The sequence below is a fragment of the Mycteria americana genome, chromosome Z (genome assembly GCF_035582795.1).
Source record: "Mycteria americana isolate JAX WOST 10 ecotype Jacksonville Zoo and Gardens chromosome Z, USCA_MyAme_1.0, whole genome shotgun sequence".
Classification (NCBI taxonomy): Eukaryota; Metazoa; Chordata; class Aves; order Ciconiiformes; family Ciconiidae; genus Mycteria; species Mycteria americana.
In genome coordinates, this window is record NC_134396.1 from 79,576,131 (window position 1) to 79,594,713 (window position 18,583).

At 59.6% G+C, this 18,583-nt stretch overlaps 1 protein-coding gene across 7 annotated transcripts in view; it reads right to left on the reverse strand.

The window, feature by feature from the left end:
• Positions 1-18,084, reverse strand: part of PAX5 (paired box 5) — a 140,485-nt gene extending 122,401 nt beyond the window's left edge. For 4 of the 7 annotated variants that reach the window (XM_075526694.1, XM_075526692.1, XM_075526689.1 and 1 more), the window contains exons 1-4: positions 18,039-18,084; positions 10,745-10,910; positions 6,033-6,230; positions 1,923-1,987 (exon numbers count right to left, since the gene is read on the reverse strand). In XM_075526694.1, coding sequence (XP_075382809.1) covers positions 1,923-1,987; positions 6,033-6,230; positions 10,745-10,910; positions 18,039-18,084 — 475 coding nt within the window. Of the gene's footprint in view, positions 1-1,922; positions 1,988-6,032; positions 6,231-10,744; positions 10,911-15,016; positions 15,060-18,038 lie in introns of those variants that run through there. The other 3 variants (XM_075526693.1, XM_075526691.1, XM_075526695.1) reach the window with 2 other exon arrangements.
• Between the last annotated feature and the right edge of the window lie 499 nt (positions 18,085-18,583).

An 18,583-nucleotide genomic window follows, 5' to 3' on the forward strand; every position in this document is an offset into this window, starting at 1 on the left:
TGGAGGTGGGCTGGGGCTCTGCCAGCCACCGCAGCCCCTCCAGCTGGGGAAGGACCCCCGCCCAGCCCAGCCCAGCCCACCCAGCGGCGTGCCGCAGCAGCCCTGGGCAGCGGCGGGAGTGGAGGCACGGCCACCCCTCGCCTCCGTCAGAAGGGGCCGGGGCCGTGCGCTGCGGGATGGGGGGTGCCCTCGCTTTAGCGGTCGGTCGCCCCGTCCTCAGTGAGGCATGGCGGGAAGGGACACTGCTCAGGCCAGCGGACCCCGGCAGGCGACACAGCAGCCCGTGTCATCAGCAGGGTGATGAGCTGGCTGGGAGCGCGGCCGTGCAGAGAGAGGAGCCTCCGCAAACGGGCTCCCCAGCAAGCTCCCGGGGCAGGAGCCTCGTGGGAGTGCAGCAGCCTGCACTGGCTGCGCTTGGTTTGCTGCCCGCACCCTGCGGACCCAAGCCACCAGCCTCCAGCCAGCGAAGACCCCAGACAGCGGGGGTTGCCTGGGGACCCAGGGACGGCCAGCTGCGGGCCACGTGGCTGAAGGGCCCTGAGGCTCCCCAAAATATGAACTAAATCCACTTTGCTTCAACAGAGCCCTCAGGAAAGGGTGCTGGCTGCGTCCAGCCAAGGGGGGTCACTCATCACAGCCGACACAGGCCTGGAGCTGTAGCCAGGGCTGCAGACACCGTGTGAGCCCGAGGCTGCACGCAAGCAGGCAGAGGAGGCAGCACCGCCGCCACCTCCACCTGCTCACAGGGCGAGCCTGCACTGGCACATCCCCGCGCTCCAGAAAGCACCGTGCAGCTCCTGAGCATGGGGGGTTCCTCTGCAGGACCACACCGAAAATCCCCAGCCGCAGGCCACACGGAGCAAACCTGTGTCGGCAATCCCTGCTGCCTCTGTCAACCCCAAGCCCTGAGAAACAGGATTTCTCTTCTCTGCTCTTGTTTTCCTCAGGGAGAGACAGCCCTTAAGCCACCATAGCAAATTGAGGGAGGCTTTGAGACTGTTTTGGCATTTCCTGGAGAGAAAGGCTCAGGACACGGGGCTGCGGCGTGATTTCTTGGACAAGCCCGCAGAGCTCACGCAGCTCTGTGCCCACCCTCTGTGTCTCATGGTGCCGGCCCACCCTTGCCAAGGGGGTCGGCAAGCATTTCCCCATTTCACAGGTGAGAGCGTGAAGGCAGAGAGGAGCCGGGGCCCCCACCCTGCGTCCCTTCTGCCTATGGAGCAAGGGCTTACCCGTGCCCCGGCGGCTTTCAGGGAACAAGGACAAAAAGACACCAGCCCTGAGCCCTGACCGAGCCCCTCCATCCCCGCTGCGGCACGGCAGAGCGGCCGCCCCAGGCAGGCACCGTCAGCCTCGTCAAGGGCTGAAGACGCCTCGCCAGCCAGGACGTCCCTCCCGGGGACCCCCTCCGGCAGCACCGCCTGCCTCCGGCGCAGCATCGCCAGCCTGCGGCTGAATTAAAGTTTCGGAAAGTTTTGCTACCTCTTCACTCAAGACTGCAAGTGCACAAAGAATTATGGAAGGGATGGTTGATAGATGAAAAAAACACATTCAAAACTACTTACTGACTAATGATGCAGAAAATGTTATGAATAAGTATCCCTTTCTTGATTTATTACTTTAATTATCTGACATTCTATAGACCCCCATTAGTGGGGGTTTTTTGGTTTAGATTTCAATTTTCTGTCTCATGGTGAAAGCTATTTATCATAATAATCAGTAAAATTCAAAACCTTTTAGCAGTATTTATAAAATTCATTTACTATGTTCAGCCCTTGGAGAATGACAAAGAAGGCGCATTAGCACGTGTGCTGAAGTGTTTTATGCAGAATTATCTGTCCATAAGAATGATTAAAAGTTCTTCAGAATATTTGTAATCCATTATGCTATTTTTTTTTCTATTAAAAAAAAGTTTTCCTTACCTATGCTGTGACTGGAGGCTGGGACCTGCTGATTGGGTGGCTGCTGCACCTTCGTCCGTATGATCCTGTATGTAGTTGAAAAGAAATTACTACTTAGCATTAAGCACACAATTGCAGGGGCATGAGGCACTATTTTTTCTGTTCAGGACACCTACATCAATACAAAAATGCCTTTCTGCGTATTATCCGATCGTCATCCACTGAATGGCCAAAGTTTGGCGGGTGGACCCAGGACCATGTTTTTGCCTCCAGCGCATTTTTGGCATTAGGGACATTTAGGTGACTGACTCCCACACGCTCCTCGGGATGCTGCGGAGTTTGGAGCTTCGGTCCCTTGGAGGACCTAGTCCTCACCGCCCGGGAAAGAGACAGCCATTGCTATTTGGGCACCCGTTGGGCCCCACACCCCCTCCTCAGGGAGCTGGACTCTTCTGGGTCCAGACATCCCAGCAGGCTGTGATCTGCACCCTTGGGTGCTGGGACACATGTGCAAGGCTGTCCCTAGGCCGCCCCGGGTACGGTAGTGACACAGCTCAAGAACTTGGATACCTCAGAAAAGGACTTGCTTAGCCAAATCAGTATTAAAACAAAAACATGTTGGAGTAAATGCTAATCTTAAAAGCTGAATAACTGCATTGTCATCGCTGGGGACGGGCTCTGCTCCGATTTATAATGATGTCAATCAGGAAAAATTCAGAGATGCAGAAAAACCAGCAGGCACGTGCTGTGTTGCAGGACAGAGTGCAGCTGCTCAGAAGAGCTGGGGAGGGCCTCTACCAAGCGCTCACCTGCCGATGCACCGTGAAAAAAGAAAAGATGGGATCTGAAACGCCTCCGGACGTAAGACAGTTCTGTCACCGACTGCAGCGGAATCAGAACGGGCTTGAAGGAGGCACGCTGCTCACTTACCGCACATCTCCCTGCCTGATGCCCTCTTTACGCAGCGGTAATGCTGTGGTAAGCACTTCTCCTCTCTTCACCTAACAAACCCTTCTCCCATGTCTGCCTGCCATGAATTTGGAAGAGGGGAGAGGAGGGGAGGCACGAGACGGAGCTGGCGTGGGGATGCATTCATGGGAACAAACAGCAGTTGCTTGCTTGAAAGTCACCGCATGAGCCGGTACAGAACCACCACCGGTGACACCTGGCCCCATCCCAGAAGAGGACACGCTACCGCCCACTTCCCCCGTCCCTCTGCGGAGTCCGATGGAGGCTGGCGGGGGCTTGGTCTGTCGGTAAGCCAGCTTTCGGCTGCCAGCCCCAGCGCGAAGCTGGTGGCTGTCAGACATCTTTGGTGGATGGGTCCCCAGCAGCAAATTCCCCGGTCACGGGCCGGAGCAGCCAGCCTGGGGCGGGGGTCAGAGGGAGCTGTGCAAGCAGCTTCGGCGGGGCAGCGCGGCCAAAGACCTGGGACCCTGCGTGAGCAAGAGTGGAAATAATGCCCTGCACAAGGCCTCCTCGCCGTCGTGGCGAGGGAAGGGTGTCCGGGTCCTTCTGACACATAAACGTCTTCATCTCTGGAGGGACGGAGGACTGGAGCACTTCGAAGCAGCTGGACAGCTCTCGGCTTATTTGAGCAAAACTAATCGCAATGATTAATTAAGCCTTAATCACACAGAGTTGCTCCTGCTGCGGAAGAGTGGCCTATTATTAATATTAATTAATGTTATTAATTAATAATAATAGTTATTATTCACTCATCTACAGAGGCAGCAGCTCAAATTCATCTGCTAAAAGGCACACTCGGCGGCGGGGATGTGCCGAGCGCAGCCCGCCCCGGCGGCCCCGCCGTTCTCCAGGAGCAGCGACGCTCCCCTGAAGGGAACAGCACGGCCGGGGATCCCCCCCTCCACGGGGAGGCGGCTCCATCCCCCCCCGTGCAGGAATGCCACCTGCTCCGCGTCACCCTGCCCGCAGCAGGACGGGAACTCCGGTGCGATTTCGGAGGGTTCGGGTCTGCGGCGACAGGGCAGCCCCTGATCTGCGTGTCAGCGGTGAGTAAGGGCACCGTGCCTTCAGAGCAGGGGTCTGCATCCTCGGCGTGTGACGTCCCTACCAGCAGAGCCAAAATGATCCTACCAAAACCCCTACCAAAATGAAGTATACACTTAATTTTAAATATGAGGATAAATCCCACAGACTGCAGCGTGGAACTGGGAAGATTTAGTATCAAAGCCAAGTGTTTTGATGTGAATTCCAAGTTTCTTGTCATGATAGTTTCATCTGGGTTTTCAGGATGTGCCCCTAGGCTGGCAAAAGCAATTCTCTGGGTAAACAGACTGACTCAAAAACATTGCCTGCATTTCTAAAAAGGGATTTCACACCTTTAACAAAAGGAAAAGATCTTAGCCACAGTCACAAGCAGATGAGAAAGAATGAGATTTCCGGCCAAAAAACTTGGTGGCAGATCATGAAAGAGGTTTCAGATGCAATGGCAGAGGGTCTGTGGACATTATCAGTGTGCAAACACACAGGGACGCAGCAAGAGGTAGAATATGGAAACTGGCTCAAAACATGGCTGGAAGCTACTTGGTCTCTCATTTTTCTAGAGCTGTAACTGCCTTCTTGGTAGGTTTTTGGGGGATGCTTGAAGTCCTACTACATAAAAACAGGGCTGCTCACAGCAGCAATGCCTCTCACATGGCAGGGCTTGAGCTGACTTTCACGGAAGCAGAGTTTGCCCTTAGTTAGTTCAGGACAGTCAGAGTGGGATTTTCCTTCAGTTTTCCTGGTGTTCGTATTATTTCTCAAATCCTTTTTAAAACTGAAAACGTCTTGTCCACAGGGTTACTGAATGCTGCTCTGGAGTCGCAGCGAGTCAGGAGCTCCCAGGCAGCAGCAAAGGCTGCGCATGAACTGACCCATTTTTTGCTCTTAAACACACGAAAATATGACTCAACGTTCAGTTCGGAAAGGCAGAGACACCACTCTCCGCTAGCACTGGGGAAGCCACTCTGGCTACTCAAGCGGCAACTCCATGAATGCAAATCAGGTTGGGATAGCCAATAAAAGAATATTGCATCAATTTATTTCACGTCCATGGACACAGATGGGACTTTATAGCTAGCTGCATTCAAAGAATTTGCATGCGATCGCACAAGTGAAACCCATCTCACCAGCGCGGTGAGGTCGAAGCCCGGCACAGAGCATGCTCCCGGGCGAAAATGAAAGGACTCTGCTTGCCAGGGGCATGGGTGAGCATGAGGCTGCCCAAGCGCTCTGCCGTCCAAGCATTAATCCCTTATTATCGCTCTGGCAGGGCTGGAGCCATAACAGAGTAGTTGACCGGGTTTTTTCAACACCAGCTTTAGACATCCTTCGACTCAGAAGGAAGCAGACGAGTACAGTAGGTGTAACCGAGACGGCAGGAGGTTAGTATAGCTCCAGACCCCTCTGCGAGCCCAGTCCTGCCTGGCAAGGTCGGGGCAAAACTCCCAAATGCAGGACTGAGGCTTGAAACGAGATTCTCCTCCGTTTTTACAAAAGCAATTCAAGGCCACTTAAGTGCGTCCATGTAACAAGCAAACGGCTGAAGCACTCGAAAGCTACCGACCAAATTCCCCAGGTGATGTTCACGCTGACGGTAGCAGGCAGCAGCCAGCACAGTTCTGGGCCAACTTCAGCAAGACCAAGGAGGTGTCAGGAGGACAGAAGTGGTACCTTAGACCCGTGCCTGGGGCCCCCTCCTCCAGGCACCCGGGCCTCCCTTTCCCCAGATGGCTGCTGCCCAGCTCAGCGGCCGTCTGAGCCTTCCCCCCAGGGAAGCACATCCCACCGAACCCCCCCGTCGAGCAGAACTGAGGCCTCACGGGGAGCAAACACACAGGATCGTTACCGGCGAGGGCTGCGACCCGCAGACTGGGGAAAGGACCGGAAAGAAGCAGAGGCCAGCAGCAGAACCTGCCCACTCCTAGGAAACGCTCATAATCCGTGATGCTTTGGCCGCCGAGGTGAGCCCACAGCTGCTCCCCAGCCCCAAATGCATCACGGAAACACACACAAGCTGCATTTCTGGCAAACAGCCCAAAACACCCAGTCCCACCAACAAATGAGGATTCAGTGACAGCGCTTCCGAGGAGCGTCCCTTCCCAGGACCACACAGGTCTTTACCTGTTAATTGAACTGACGCTGGGCACGGTGTCGTTGTCACACACTCGCTCAGCAAGGAGTCTATCCCTGATCTCCCAGGCAAACATGGTGGGATTTTGGCGCTTGTACTCCGCAATCTTTTCAACGACTTTGGGTGTGGCGACCTTTGGTTTTGATCCTCCAATCACTCCAGGCTTAATACTCCCGGTTTCATAATACCTGGGACAACATCCAAAACAAAGCTTTAGTTATCACAAAGAGACAGAGAACATGCTTTGAGATTTATAGAGAACATAATTTCAAGGTAACCAGACCCCAGCAAATCCTGAGATACATCTTCACTTTCACATACACATTTTCTGCCTATGTAGTGCTTTATCACCTAATAGATTAACTTATAGTAATTGGAATTGGGCCTCGGGATACAATATATATTTTTCTGTAATAGCAAGACAAAAGAAACAATGCAAGATTAAAGGGCATGCCGGGATCCAAAATTAACTGAAAATGTGTGTTATTAATCAGCGGTACTGACAATAATAGAAACAAATCACACCAAAGACCACTTTTTGCGGTGGACTCTTTTGTAGTAAATTACTGAAATTCTACAGAAATTCTCTGTCATTAATATCTAGGGCTTGTTATCATTTCATAGTGAAATGAAGACTAGGTATTGTATTTTATTTGCACTGTTGAAATAAATACACCGGCATATCTTTTTCCCATTTTATGGTTTTAATATGCATACTATGGTTTTAATAGTTAATATTTTTCAAAATGTATTCTTTCTAACATTATGTTTTTGGCAGTTTCAATCACGAATTTCAAGGACAAGGGAGCTGCCCGTGCTGTGGAGGGTCCAGCTGATGTGGGGTTGGTTTCTGTGGCCGGTCCTGCGGCCCCTCCCCAGGTGCAGCATCTCTCCCCACACCAGCAGCTCCGCTGACACCACGCCGGGGAAGGGGGAGGACTGGACCCCTAAACCGACAGAAATCTGCCAGGCTTCTTCACATGTAAATCACGCAAGAGCAACTGCTTTTGGTAGCATTGCAACAATACATCGCAGCTGAGATCCCCGGCCCCACAAGTCTCCCCTTTTAATAAACGAAGCCTTGAACGTGCTGCTAAGAGCAGAAGCCGTATCTTATCCACTGAGGGCCGGAGCGGAGACCACGACTGAGATCAGGCTCCTCTGTGCTGCGCTCTCAGGGACCACAAGGTACTCTCCCGGCCATGCACTTCTTTGTATCTTGTGAATTTTCTTGTGACCAGGCAAAAAATAAACCCCGTGCCTACCTGCAACAACTGCCCCAACTGCCCTGATCCAGCACGTACAGAGCAGTCCTCGACTTCATGAGCCTTTCAACCAGACGCCTACCGAGCTGCGCACTCTCAGCAGCTTAGACGCGTCCGCTCGGTGCTCTGTGCCCGTATTTCTACTAGGGAGCTCAGAAAAGACTCCCAAGTAAGAACATAAGACTGCTTATTAATACATTTTCTCTGCAGCTTCTTGACATACCCATTATACGAAAAAAAATTAATTCCGCAATCTTTCCAGCATGAGCAGAGCACAAACAGGCCGCACAGCCGAAGTCTGTCTCTCTGTAACACGGAACCATGTTCATCAAATTTCTGCCACGCTACCGGTTTTCAATCTTTCTGGGAGAGTTCTGTGTGCAGGGCCTGAAATTCCTTTAAAGAGACTGACACCGTGTTGTTTGTACATGTTTTCAGATATTCTGGATGCAGGCGTGGACTCAGATGTACCAGCCTCCGTGAGCCATTTAAGCAATATTAGTAATCAAAAGCGTCAAGTGTCAGAGATGGATTAACCCTCCTGGTGTCCCTAAATGCAGCCCAGTAGCGTGCTTTAGGGCAGGGGGGTAAAATTCAGCTCCTCCCATACTTCCTGAGGACATGACAAAACGATGCCAAACTTGAACCACAAACCTGCTAAGACCTTGCACCCCTGGCCTCAAAACCTCCGCTGCCGGCACCTCTCCTGTGAGGAGGGTGTAGAAGGAAGCCAGACAATACCACGAACACTACCAAAGAGAAAGTCATAGTTTTCTTACTTCCAGTCAAAACAGATTTTACAAACGTTCCTTAGCGGTTTTCTCCAACAGTGCCTCGCTGCACCGTGACACGGTGCCTGTCGACTACCCCACGACACAGGACAGCCCAGCTGAGCAGAGTGTCAGCCACCAGCTTGGGAAGCCATGGCTGCACAGACGAGACGGTGTTTCCCACGGTGACTGTGCCATGGTAGGTAATCCGTGACGGCAAAGGCCCTCGCTGCCACGACCCTGTGGCAGCAGCAAGCTCGGTGGGGGACAAAGCCTTGGTACCCTCTGGACAGCAAGACCTCCACTCCCAAATCCTCTAACCACTGCCTACCCACCCGCCGTCACCACCTCGAGCCTGCAAAGGCACGCACCCATCAATGGAGAGACTTGCCTCGCACAGGAGGGTGCAGGATTGGGCCCAGACCCTTTTCCCCGGGCACCCAGGAGAGCTCGCTGCGACCAGAGACAGCTCTCCCCCGCGACGCCGCTGACACCTCCCTCCTCTTCGCCGTAGCAATGAACTTGGGAGCAGCAAAGAGCCTGCAGACCGCACGGCACGGGCATCCCTGCCTCCTGTCTCCATTTTAAAGGCAAGGACGGCTGCAGTCGGCTTCATTTTATGTACATCAGGTCTGGGCCTTTTGCTCCCAGCAAGTTGCCAATGCAGGTGGACAGCGGGCACCCCTGCGGTACTCTCCTCCGAGGGGCGAGAGTGTCACTTGCACTGCAACGGCTGGTTCCCTGCCTCTGGATGTTTTTTAAGTCCGTATCGAGGACTGAAAAATTCCGACCATAAAATTCCAAATGTAAGGCTTTATCATAAGGATTCCCGTTTTTCACACACACACACGCACATGCAAAAACACACACACACAGAGCTGCAATTACAGTGACATTTTACCCACTGTAATTATTAGTTATGAAAATAATGAGCTATGAAATTCCAATTTATTGTTGACAACTTTAATGGCAAAGCTCTGGAGCTTTGCTCTTAGCTCTACAGTGCAAATATATCTAACAGTAAATCCATTGAAACTATCAAAAGTAAAACCCTCGGACATTTGCCTGGTACGTAAATAAATTGCCCCTTTCTTAGCTGTACATTGGTCCTGACAGGAATTGGTGGCAAGTCTGCTGCAGCGGAGAGCATCACCAGCCGAACCACGGCAGCCAGGCTGGGAGCAGGAGCCTGTGCCGACAGCGGATGCAAAGCGATAACCGAGTAAAACAGCCCGCGATGGGCAGGCAGGTCTCAGATAAAGCCCACGGAAAGTTTTCCTCTCTAAACAGTAAAGGCATCAATGTCCTCCAGCCCACACCGGGAGGAATGCCTGTAGCTTGCAGGGGAATGCATCTCCCTGCAACGAAGGCATGAGAGAAAAAGCAGGGACGCTGAGCGTAACCTGCACGCTGGCTCGTGCGTGCGGCTCTCTAAAAGCACACCGTGCGGAGCTGTGCAGATGGCGTTCACCAGTTAAGGAGGGTACAGGTAAGAGGGGGCGATGGGGAAAAGAATGCCAAGAGCTACAAGTCCAGGGGCCTGTGACTTTGCCAAGTCAGTCTGATTCCGAGCACTTAAATGGCCACTGACAGATCGTAAACACTGCTAATCCAAGCAGATCCCCTGCGTGATACTACAAAAAAAATTGCCTTAACAGTCTGTGCAGCTATGCTATGTCCAGGAAAGCAAATTGGTTAAAAATTGGAAAAGAAAGAGATGGTAAAAATAAAAATAGTACAAGTAAAATTCTAAACAATGAAGTTAACTGTGGAAGGGTAGTAAATAGTTCAGGAATTAACTTTTCCAGATAATTAAGAAAAACATTCTTACCAAAAAATGTTTCCCTTAATATAAGTTACTCAAGTATCTCACAATACCTGGAGTCCAAACCATTTTAATACCATAATTTACACAAATTACGTTCAGATTTGTTCACAAGATACAAAGAAGATACAAAGGACAGTATTTTTGACCTGAATCTAGGTCAAATTTTAAAACAAAATCAGGAAATTATATGAATTTGGAGTTTAATTTCCTGTTGCCATAGTGGTTCAAGCAGCTCCAGCCTAACCAGAGGGCTACTCCCAAAACAGCCAAAATTAAGATGGTTAATAGTTACTTATGGTGTTCTGTGCTCTCATTAAGAACATATTCCAGCAGAAGAGTAGAAAAAGACATCAAATTAAACAGTGGGATGGACTGCAAAATACTCTTTGTGAACGAACGCACGGCAATGTTGATGTATATATATCATATATAATGGTCTTATTGCTAAAAGAGAGTCTTCTTCAGCAAGCAAAACGAGTAACTTGCACACCTTCTGTTTTTTTCCCATTTCACTGAAGATGACTCCCTGTCTGCTCAGAACAGACAGGTGCAGGATACCTGCCATATGTACAGCAAATACACCCCACGTGGCATTTTGCACTTTCTGTTACAATGACCGACAAGAAACTGTGAAAGGGACGAACCAGAGACAGGAACAGGGGCACTTTTTTCCCACATCAGGCATATAAAACCGTGAGTGGTCAGGAAGCCCCTCTCCTCCCTGGACTGATTTCCTGAGGTTTCTACTATTCTCCATTTGTTTGCAGCCTTCAATTAAGGGACTGGCATTGACGCTTTTCTCTTGACGGACACAGAAGGATTCGCTGTCCCCCCTTTACCTGCCAAGTATTTTGCTGACGCAGCCGTGGCTGACACGGAGCTGCCGGGAGATGTCACACGGCCGGACTCCTTGGTGGGCGAGCTCCACAATCCTTTGGCGAACAACATCTGGGAGGGGGCGGCCGTTCACAAAAACACCCCCCAGCTGATTCACGCCTCCATGTCCTGAAACACACAGGGGAGGGGGAGAAGGGCAGGAGAAGAAGAGCTGTGTGAGAGTTGCAGGATGTTTCTCCATGGCAGAGCCCCCCAGCCCAGCGCTCCCCAGCGCTGGGCATCGCCTCCCCAGCCTCGGTCCAGCCTCCAGCTGCTTTTCCCCGGGCGCTGCGGGACCTGCAGCACGGAGGCAGTCACGGCCACGCTGCCTGCGCTGCCGCAATGCCACTCGCCGGAGGGGAGGACCCTCCTGTGTGAAGGCAGACCGGGCCCCGTGCTGGGAAATGGCCACGGGAAGCCACGCAGCGATGCCTGGCTGCCCGGACATGGGCCACCCTCCTCCCGAAGCCAGCGGCCACTGTTGCCCGACTGCAAACTCCGGGGGCAGGCCTGGCGCTGCCCCGTGGAGAAGAGGCTGCTCGTGAGCCTCTGCCTAGGAAGCCCAATGAAAATAAGGCTGGGCGATCACTCAGCCTACATACTATCTGTGCCTAAGCACAGAAGGGGATATCTGAAATTAAATATGTGTTGGGGTTTTTTCCAAATGCCTTGACTTAATTAAGAGCAAAAACAAAAACCAGCATGATTTCTGCTCTTATAATTTACAGCAGTCTTGGCAGGTATTATGATCCCACAAATGAAACACGAACACTCAGGCAAGCCCCATTTATTATTATTCCTTTTCTAGCAGATTTGCACTGTTCACCTTTAGCAAGGTGAATCATATATCTGGTGGGAAACGGGACCCACTTGGATGAATAGTAGTGAAACTGTGTAAAATCCATGAACATGTAATAATCCCATGTACCAAGTGAGGAAATACAATTAACCCTCATGTTGTTAATCATCCAAGCTACTTAGATTACAGAGGAGTGGAGAAACTGAAAACAAGCAATAGGGGCAGTATGGGTGCCAATTCTGGAATAAAAATAATACAGAAAATCTATTTGCACAGGGCTTGAATGGTATGTCAAATGCCTCAGTGTTGGAAAAAGAAAAAGATTATACAGAGCTATTTTTATTTAAATCCAGTCATTTCAGCATTGATAAACTGCTGTCAAACTTTGCAAACACCTTCTAGAACTGTCAGGACACATAATGAATCCACATGAAATACGCGATTGCTACAGCCAGCTAAAGCCTGTGCGAGCAGACAAGTGTCTGCGCTGCCTTCACCAGTGCGAGAGCCAGACCTCTGCCAGCGGCCGAGCTGGCCTCAGGCTCGCCCGTCCCTCTGGCAGCCCCAGGGTGCAGGGAGCAGACCCCGGCATTGGGGCTGCCTGCAGCTGCCCCTGCCCCGGAGCTGGTGGCAGCGCCAGGGATGCGCTGGAGCTGGGACGATGCCACGGCCGGAGCGGGGACAACTCGATGGCCAAGGTGCACAGGAGCAACCCCGCAACGCTGCGGCGAACGAGACCTCGGGCTCCTTGCCTATTATCGGCTTTAATTGTACAAAACCACGCACAGTGCATTCAATAGGAACGGCAAGATCCGGCAGCGGTGGGAAGGGAAGGGAAGGGAAGGGAAGGGAAGGGAAGGGAAGGGAAGGGAAGGGAAGGGAAGGGAAGGGAAGGGAAGGGAAGGGAAGGGAAGGGAAGGGAAGGGAAGGGAAGGGAAGGGAAGGGAAGGGAAGGGAAGGGAAGGGAAGGGAAGGGAAGGGAAGGGAAGGGAAGGGAAGGGAAGGGAAGGGCACAGGGACAGAGAAGGAAAGAAGGAAGGAAACAGAGGAAGGAAAGAAGGAAGGAAACAGAGGAAGGAAAGAAGGAAGAAAAGACGCAAAGAAAGAAGGAAGGAACGAAGCAAAGAGGCAGGAGAGAAGGAAAGAAGGACAGAAGGAGGGAAAGAAAGAAGGAAGAAAGGAAAGAAAGAGGAAAAGAAGGAAAGAAAGACAGAAACAAAGAAAGAGAAAGAACAGGAGAGAAAGCAAGCATTAAGACATGCGTTTCCTTAGGGAAAGGGCCGATTCTCCCCCGGAGCCCGTTCCCAGCCCCCGGGAGGCCGGCGGAGCCCAGGCCTGCCCAGGCCGAGAGCATCCGACCCTGCCGCCGCCGGGGGAACAAAGGCTGGGGCCGCCGCCTACCCTCCCGCCGCGCCGGGGGACCCCTCCCCAAACCTGCCACCGCCTCGGGAAGCGGCACCGGCGCCGACCCCGGCTCCCTGCCCGCCCGGGGTCCCTCTCCGCGGGCTGCCGCGCTCCCCGGACGGCTGCGGGCGCGGGCGGGCGCCGGGGGCCCCGTCGGGCCGGGGGCTGCGGGAAGCGGGGGCACACAGGGCTCTGGCCCCGGCCCCGTGCGGGGCCGGCGGAGCGGGGCCGCCGCGCTGCTCCGCTGCCCGCTCCGTGCCCCGCTCCGCAGCCCCGAGCCCCCCGCAGGGAACGGGGACGGAGCGAGACTCGGGGCCGCCTTCGGGCAGGGGGAGCCGGCAGGGGCAGCGGGTCCGCGGGCCCTGCCCGGAGCCCCGGCAGCTGCGGGCGGGGAAGCTCGGGCGGGCGGAGGACGGGGGAGAGAGTCGGGGACCCGCGGGGCCGCCAGAAAGGGCCGAGCTGCCGCTCGGGACCGGCCCTCCCCGGCCGCAGCGTCCCGGGCTCCGACGCCGGCTCCGCTCGCCCCGCCGCCGGCGGCCGCCGCCGCGGCCCGGCTCCCCCGTCCTCCTCCGCCGCGTTTCGTTGGGGCCGCACCCCCACCCCCCCCCCCGCAGCAGCGGGGCCGGGGGTCGTTGGGCAGCGAACGGCCCGGCCGGGGGCCACAACGAAGGCACGGGGGCGGGGGGGCTTTCCCTCCGTTTTGCCCCGGAATTCTGCGGAAGGTAACCTCAGCAACTGCGAGCGACGGAAGGCGCCGGCGAAACCCGCCTCGACTGCTCCCGCCCGGGGTGTCTGGCCCCCCGCGGGAAGCCCGTCCTGCGTGGGCTGCGGGCCCGACAGCCCGCGTCCCGCTCGCCCCCGCGGCCGGGCGGGAAGGGCCGCTCCGGCGGCGGGGCCCCGCGTGTCCCCCCCCCCCCACCCCGCGCCCCGCACCGCGGCCTTCCGCCGGGGAAGTTCTCCCGGTCACCGTGACGGGAGGGAACCGAGCGCGGGCTGAGCGCCGCGTCCCCGCGGGGGGACGGTCCGTTCCCACGGGCGCGCAGAAGCGCGGTGCCGGCGGCCGGCCCGGCCCCGCAGCCGCTCCGACGCCGGGGGAGGCAGCGGGCGGGCGGCGGGCGAGGGGAGGGCGCGGAAGGGCCGTTTCCAGCCCGGCGCCGGAGGGTTCATTTCGCAAACAAATTTCGTGCCGCCGCAGGGCTGCCGTGCAGCAGGAAACGAGATTAGTTCTGCCTTAACTGTCCTCGCCATCCCTCGCCGTAACGCAGCGTTTAACTCACCGTGAGAGGAGATGTCATTTCACATAACGCCGTGCGAACGGACGAGACTCCCCGACCGCTCCGGCACAACCGATCTCGGGCGAGCCCACCGCGCACGGCCCGCCCGCTCCCCCTGTGCTGCTGCCCGCTCATCCTCCGCTCGCCGAGGAGCCGCCACGCCGTTCCTCGGACGGTAACGAGCAGGAGTCTTCCCCCGCCCCGCCCCGCGCCCTTCGTTTTTGTTTGCCCCCCTCCCCCCTTTTTTTTTCCCCCGGTTGTTTTTAATTAAGGAACATCAAAATGTTGAAATAGAGCGAGAACAGCGTAGAGCAAACTTTTCCGTTCGTCGGGAATACCGGGCGGCTTTCTCCGCGCGGGTCTGATTTAGGGGGAAACACACACGCAGACACGGAGGCGTGCGCGCGTACCTACAGACAGCTATAGGTTCACGGCTAGGCGTGCGTGCACACAAACGCACACGTCCGTCGTCTCTCTCCACGGGAAGACGCACCCGCACCGGCCCGCAGCACCCCGCCGCCGCCCGTCCCCCGGCGAAGCCATCCCCGCGGCGCGGCCGGCCCTCCCGAGGGGGCTCGGCGGCCCCGGCGGCTGCCGGCGGCCGGCCCGGGCCGGGGGCAGGAGGCAGAGCGGCCGTCGCTCGCCCGGACGCCCCGGAGCCCCGGGGCGGGCGGGGAGAGCCGGCCCGCGGCGCCGTCCGCGACCGCGCAGGGCCCGTCGCGGCCGTGTCAGAGAAGTTGAAGGAGCAGCCTACTTACTATGCATTGCTGCAAACGGGTCGTGCTTACAGTGTATTTCCATCGGGGCGGTCCGGGCCGGGGCGGCCTCGCCGAGCAGGTCTCGATTCGCCGGCGGCGCTCGGCTTCGGGCCGCGGGAGCCGGAGACCGACCGACAAAAACCCAGAAAAAGCAAAAAAGGGAAAAGCCCCGGAGCGTCCCGCCCGGGCGGGGCGGCGGTATCCGACGGCGCCGGCCGAGCGCGGCCCCCCGCGCCGCTGGCGACGTCCGGTGGCTCCGTCGGGGGGGGCGAGAAGCGGCCGCCCCGCGCTGCGCCCCTGCCCCGGCCGCTCCCCGGGCGGCCGCCGCGCCGCGCCGAGCCGAGCCGAGCCGAGCCGCGCCGCGGCACCCGCCTGCCGGCTCCGGGGCGGCGCTGGGCGCGGAGGGGGCGGGTGTCTCGGTCCAGCGGCCGGCAGCCCGGCGCTCCCTGCCCGACGGCTCTTTGTGCTGGCGGCGCCGGCGGCTGCGCGGCGGCGGCCGGGGCGGGCGGCGGCGGGGGCGGGCGCCCCGTCCGCGGGGCTCGGTCCCGGGGCGGCGGCGCGCTCCGCCTGTGCCGCCCCCCGCCGCGCCGCTCGCAGCAACTCGCGGAGCCGGGCGGGGCGGCGACGGGCGAGGGGAGCGGCGGGGGAAGGTGTGCGAGAGGGCGGGGAGCGGGGCGGGGGCCGGGCTCGCCTCGCCGCGCCTCGCCGCGGCCTCGCGGGACCGGGCCGCCCCGTCAGCGGCCGCCGTCCGACCTGGGGCGCCGGCGCGGCGCGCCCATCGCCCGCGCCGCCGCCCGCGGGGCCGCCCGCCGCCCCCTCCCCGCCCGCCGTCGGCCGCCGGGCTGCCGGGCCGGCGCGGCGCCTGCCTGGCTCGGGCGGTGCGCCCGGCGCGCTGCCGGCCCGCGGCGGGCGGCGGGGGTTGTGGCGGGCGGAGGGGGCGGGGGCGGGGGCGGGCCGCCGGGGGCGCGCGGGGCGGGGCGGGGCGGGGCGGGGGGGGGGGGGGGGCCTCCGCCGGCGGCCGGGGGCGCCGCCCCGGGGCCGCGCCCGCGCCCGCCGGCCCCGCCGCGCCCCGCGGCCGAGCCGCGCGCCCCAACGCGCCCGCGGAGGCGGCGCGGCGGGCGGCGCTTCAGCACCGCGCGGCTGGACAGCGGCGGGCCGGCGGCGGGCGGGGCCCGGCCGTCACTCAGCGCCCCGGCCAATCGCAAAAGTTAACTTGCCGGCGCCCCGCATTGGCCGCCGGGCGGGGCCGCTGCCTATTGGCGGGCCACGCGCCAATGGGGGCGGGGGGCGTGGCCGCACGCCCTCACCGGGCGGGGCAGGGCGGGGGGGAGCCACGCGAGACCGCGGCGGGGGGGAGGGCGGAGGCGGGGGGGGGGGGGGGGGGCGTCTCCGGCGGAGCGAGGGGGGCGGGCCCGCGGCGGGCGGGCGGGCCCCGCGGCCCCGGGCCGTGGGCCTGGGACCCCCGACGGCCGGCCGGCCGGCGCCTCCCGCGGCCGTGGGTCCCCCCCGACGGCCGGCCGGCCGGCGCCTCCCGCGGCCGTGGGTCCCTGGGGGCCCGTGCAGTGGGTCAGGGCGCGGCGGGGCGCGGGCCGGGGCCGGCGTCGCAGCCTCCTCCCGCGCTGTCCGCGGCGGCGGCGGCGGCGGCGGCGGGGCTCGGCGGCCCCGGGGAGGGCCGCGCGGGCGGGCGGGAGGCCGCCGCCGCGTCCAGGGCCGACGGGTTCCCGCTCCGACCGCCGAGACACGGGCCCTGCCCCGGGCGGCGCTGGCCTCCAGGCTGGGGCTCCAGGCCGGGCGAGGGCGAGGCGGCCGGGATGGTTCCCCCGGGCCGCGCCCGTCCCGCCGCGGGTGAGCGTGGAGGCACGGCAGAGCCCGGCCGAGCCAAGGCCCCCGCCCGCGGCCCCGCCGCCCGGCTGCCGCCCCGCCGAGGGCACCGGGGACCCGGCTCCCCGCCCCGCCGCCGCCGTGGGGATGGAGGCGCGGAGGGAGCTTCCCCCGCCGCCCCCGGGCCACAGCCCCCCCCCGCCGCCCCGCCGGCCGCCCGCCCCGCTGCGCCCGCGGCTCGCGCCCTCGGGGCCTCGGCGGCAGCGCGGGGCGGGTGAGCGCGGGGCGAGTTTTCGTTGAAGGCGAAACTCGCGGGCGCGGCCGAGCCGCCGCCGCGGGGCCCGGGGGACGGCGAGGGCCCGTTCCCGCGCAGCCCCGCAGCCGAGCCGGGGGCCGTCGGGCCGGCCGCCCCCCTCCGCCGCTCGGCACCTCGGCCCGGGGGAGACCCCGCGGCGGGGAGGCGCAGGGACGGCGGGGGGCGAGCGGGCGCGGGCGGCCGGGGTCGGCGCCGCTCCCGGCCTGGTCTTCCCCCCCTGCCTGCATCCCCCTCCTCCTCCTCTTCCCCTTCCTCCCCCCGGCGGGCACGGCGGGTGAAGACCCCCGGCCCGACACCCCGCAGGGGTGCGGCGGCACCCGCGGTGCCCGCGGCCAGCGGCGACAGAGGCCTCGGGGCGCTGCGCTGCCCGCGCTGCCCGTCCTGCCCGCGCTGCCCGCCCGCCGGCCCGGGCAGAGCTGCCGCCCCCGGCCGCCCCCGCCGCTGGGGCGTGCGGCGCGCCGCCATGAAATGCTTTATCGATTAAACGATTATTCAGGCGATTTAACTAATAAAAGGCCCCATCGATCGCTGCGGAATTGCGTTCCGCCACCCAGCCGCGAGGCCGCCGCCGCGCCCACGCTCCCCGCGGGGACGCCGGGACGAGGCTCGCCGCGGCCTCTCGCCGATCCCCGCTCCCGGTCCCCTCGCCCGCCCGACCCCAGCCGCCGGGCCGGCGGACACCCAGGCGGCCCCGGCGCCGGCGCGGGGCCCCCCGGCGGGGCACGGGGCTCTCGGCAGCCCCCGCGCCGCCCCGAGGGCCCCACTGGGAGCCGGCCCCGCCGCGCCCGACCCGGCCCCGCGCCGCGGCCCACGCGCGACGGGTCTCGGCGTCCCCCGCGGCCGCGGAGCCGCCGCGCTGCCCGCGGCGCCCAGCCCGAGACCCACCTGTGCGGCCGGGCCGGGGGGTCGCGTAGGTTTTGTCCAGCTCCATCCCGGCCGTTCAGCACTGGGGCGGACGGACAGAGGGAAAAGTTTCCGCCTCGTGTTGCTGTCGCCCTCCTTTTCCTTCTGTTTTTGCTTTTCTCTTCTTTTCTCGTTTTGCTTCTCTTCTGTTCCCTTTCCTTTCCTTTCCTTTCCTTTCCTTTCCTTTCCTTTCCTTTCCTTTCCTTTCCTTTCCTTTCCTTTCCTTTCCTTTCCTTTCCTTTCCTTTCCTTTCCTTTCCTTTCCTTTCCTTTCCTTTCCTTTCCTTTCCTTTCCTTTCCTTTCCTTTCCTTTCTTTTCCTTTCTTTTCCTTTCTTTTCTTTTCTTTTCTTTTCCTTTCTTTTCTTTTCTTCTCTTTTTTCTTTCCTTTTCTTCTTTCCTTTTCTTTTTCTCTTCTTTCTCTTTTCTTCTTTTCTTTTTTTTCCCTTCTTTATTTTCTCTTTTTTTTCTTCTTTATTTTCTCTTTTTTTTTCTTTCCTTTTTTTTTCGAGGGGCTCTCGCAGGTTGGA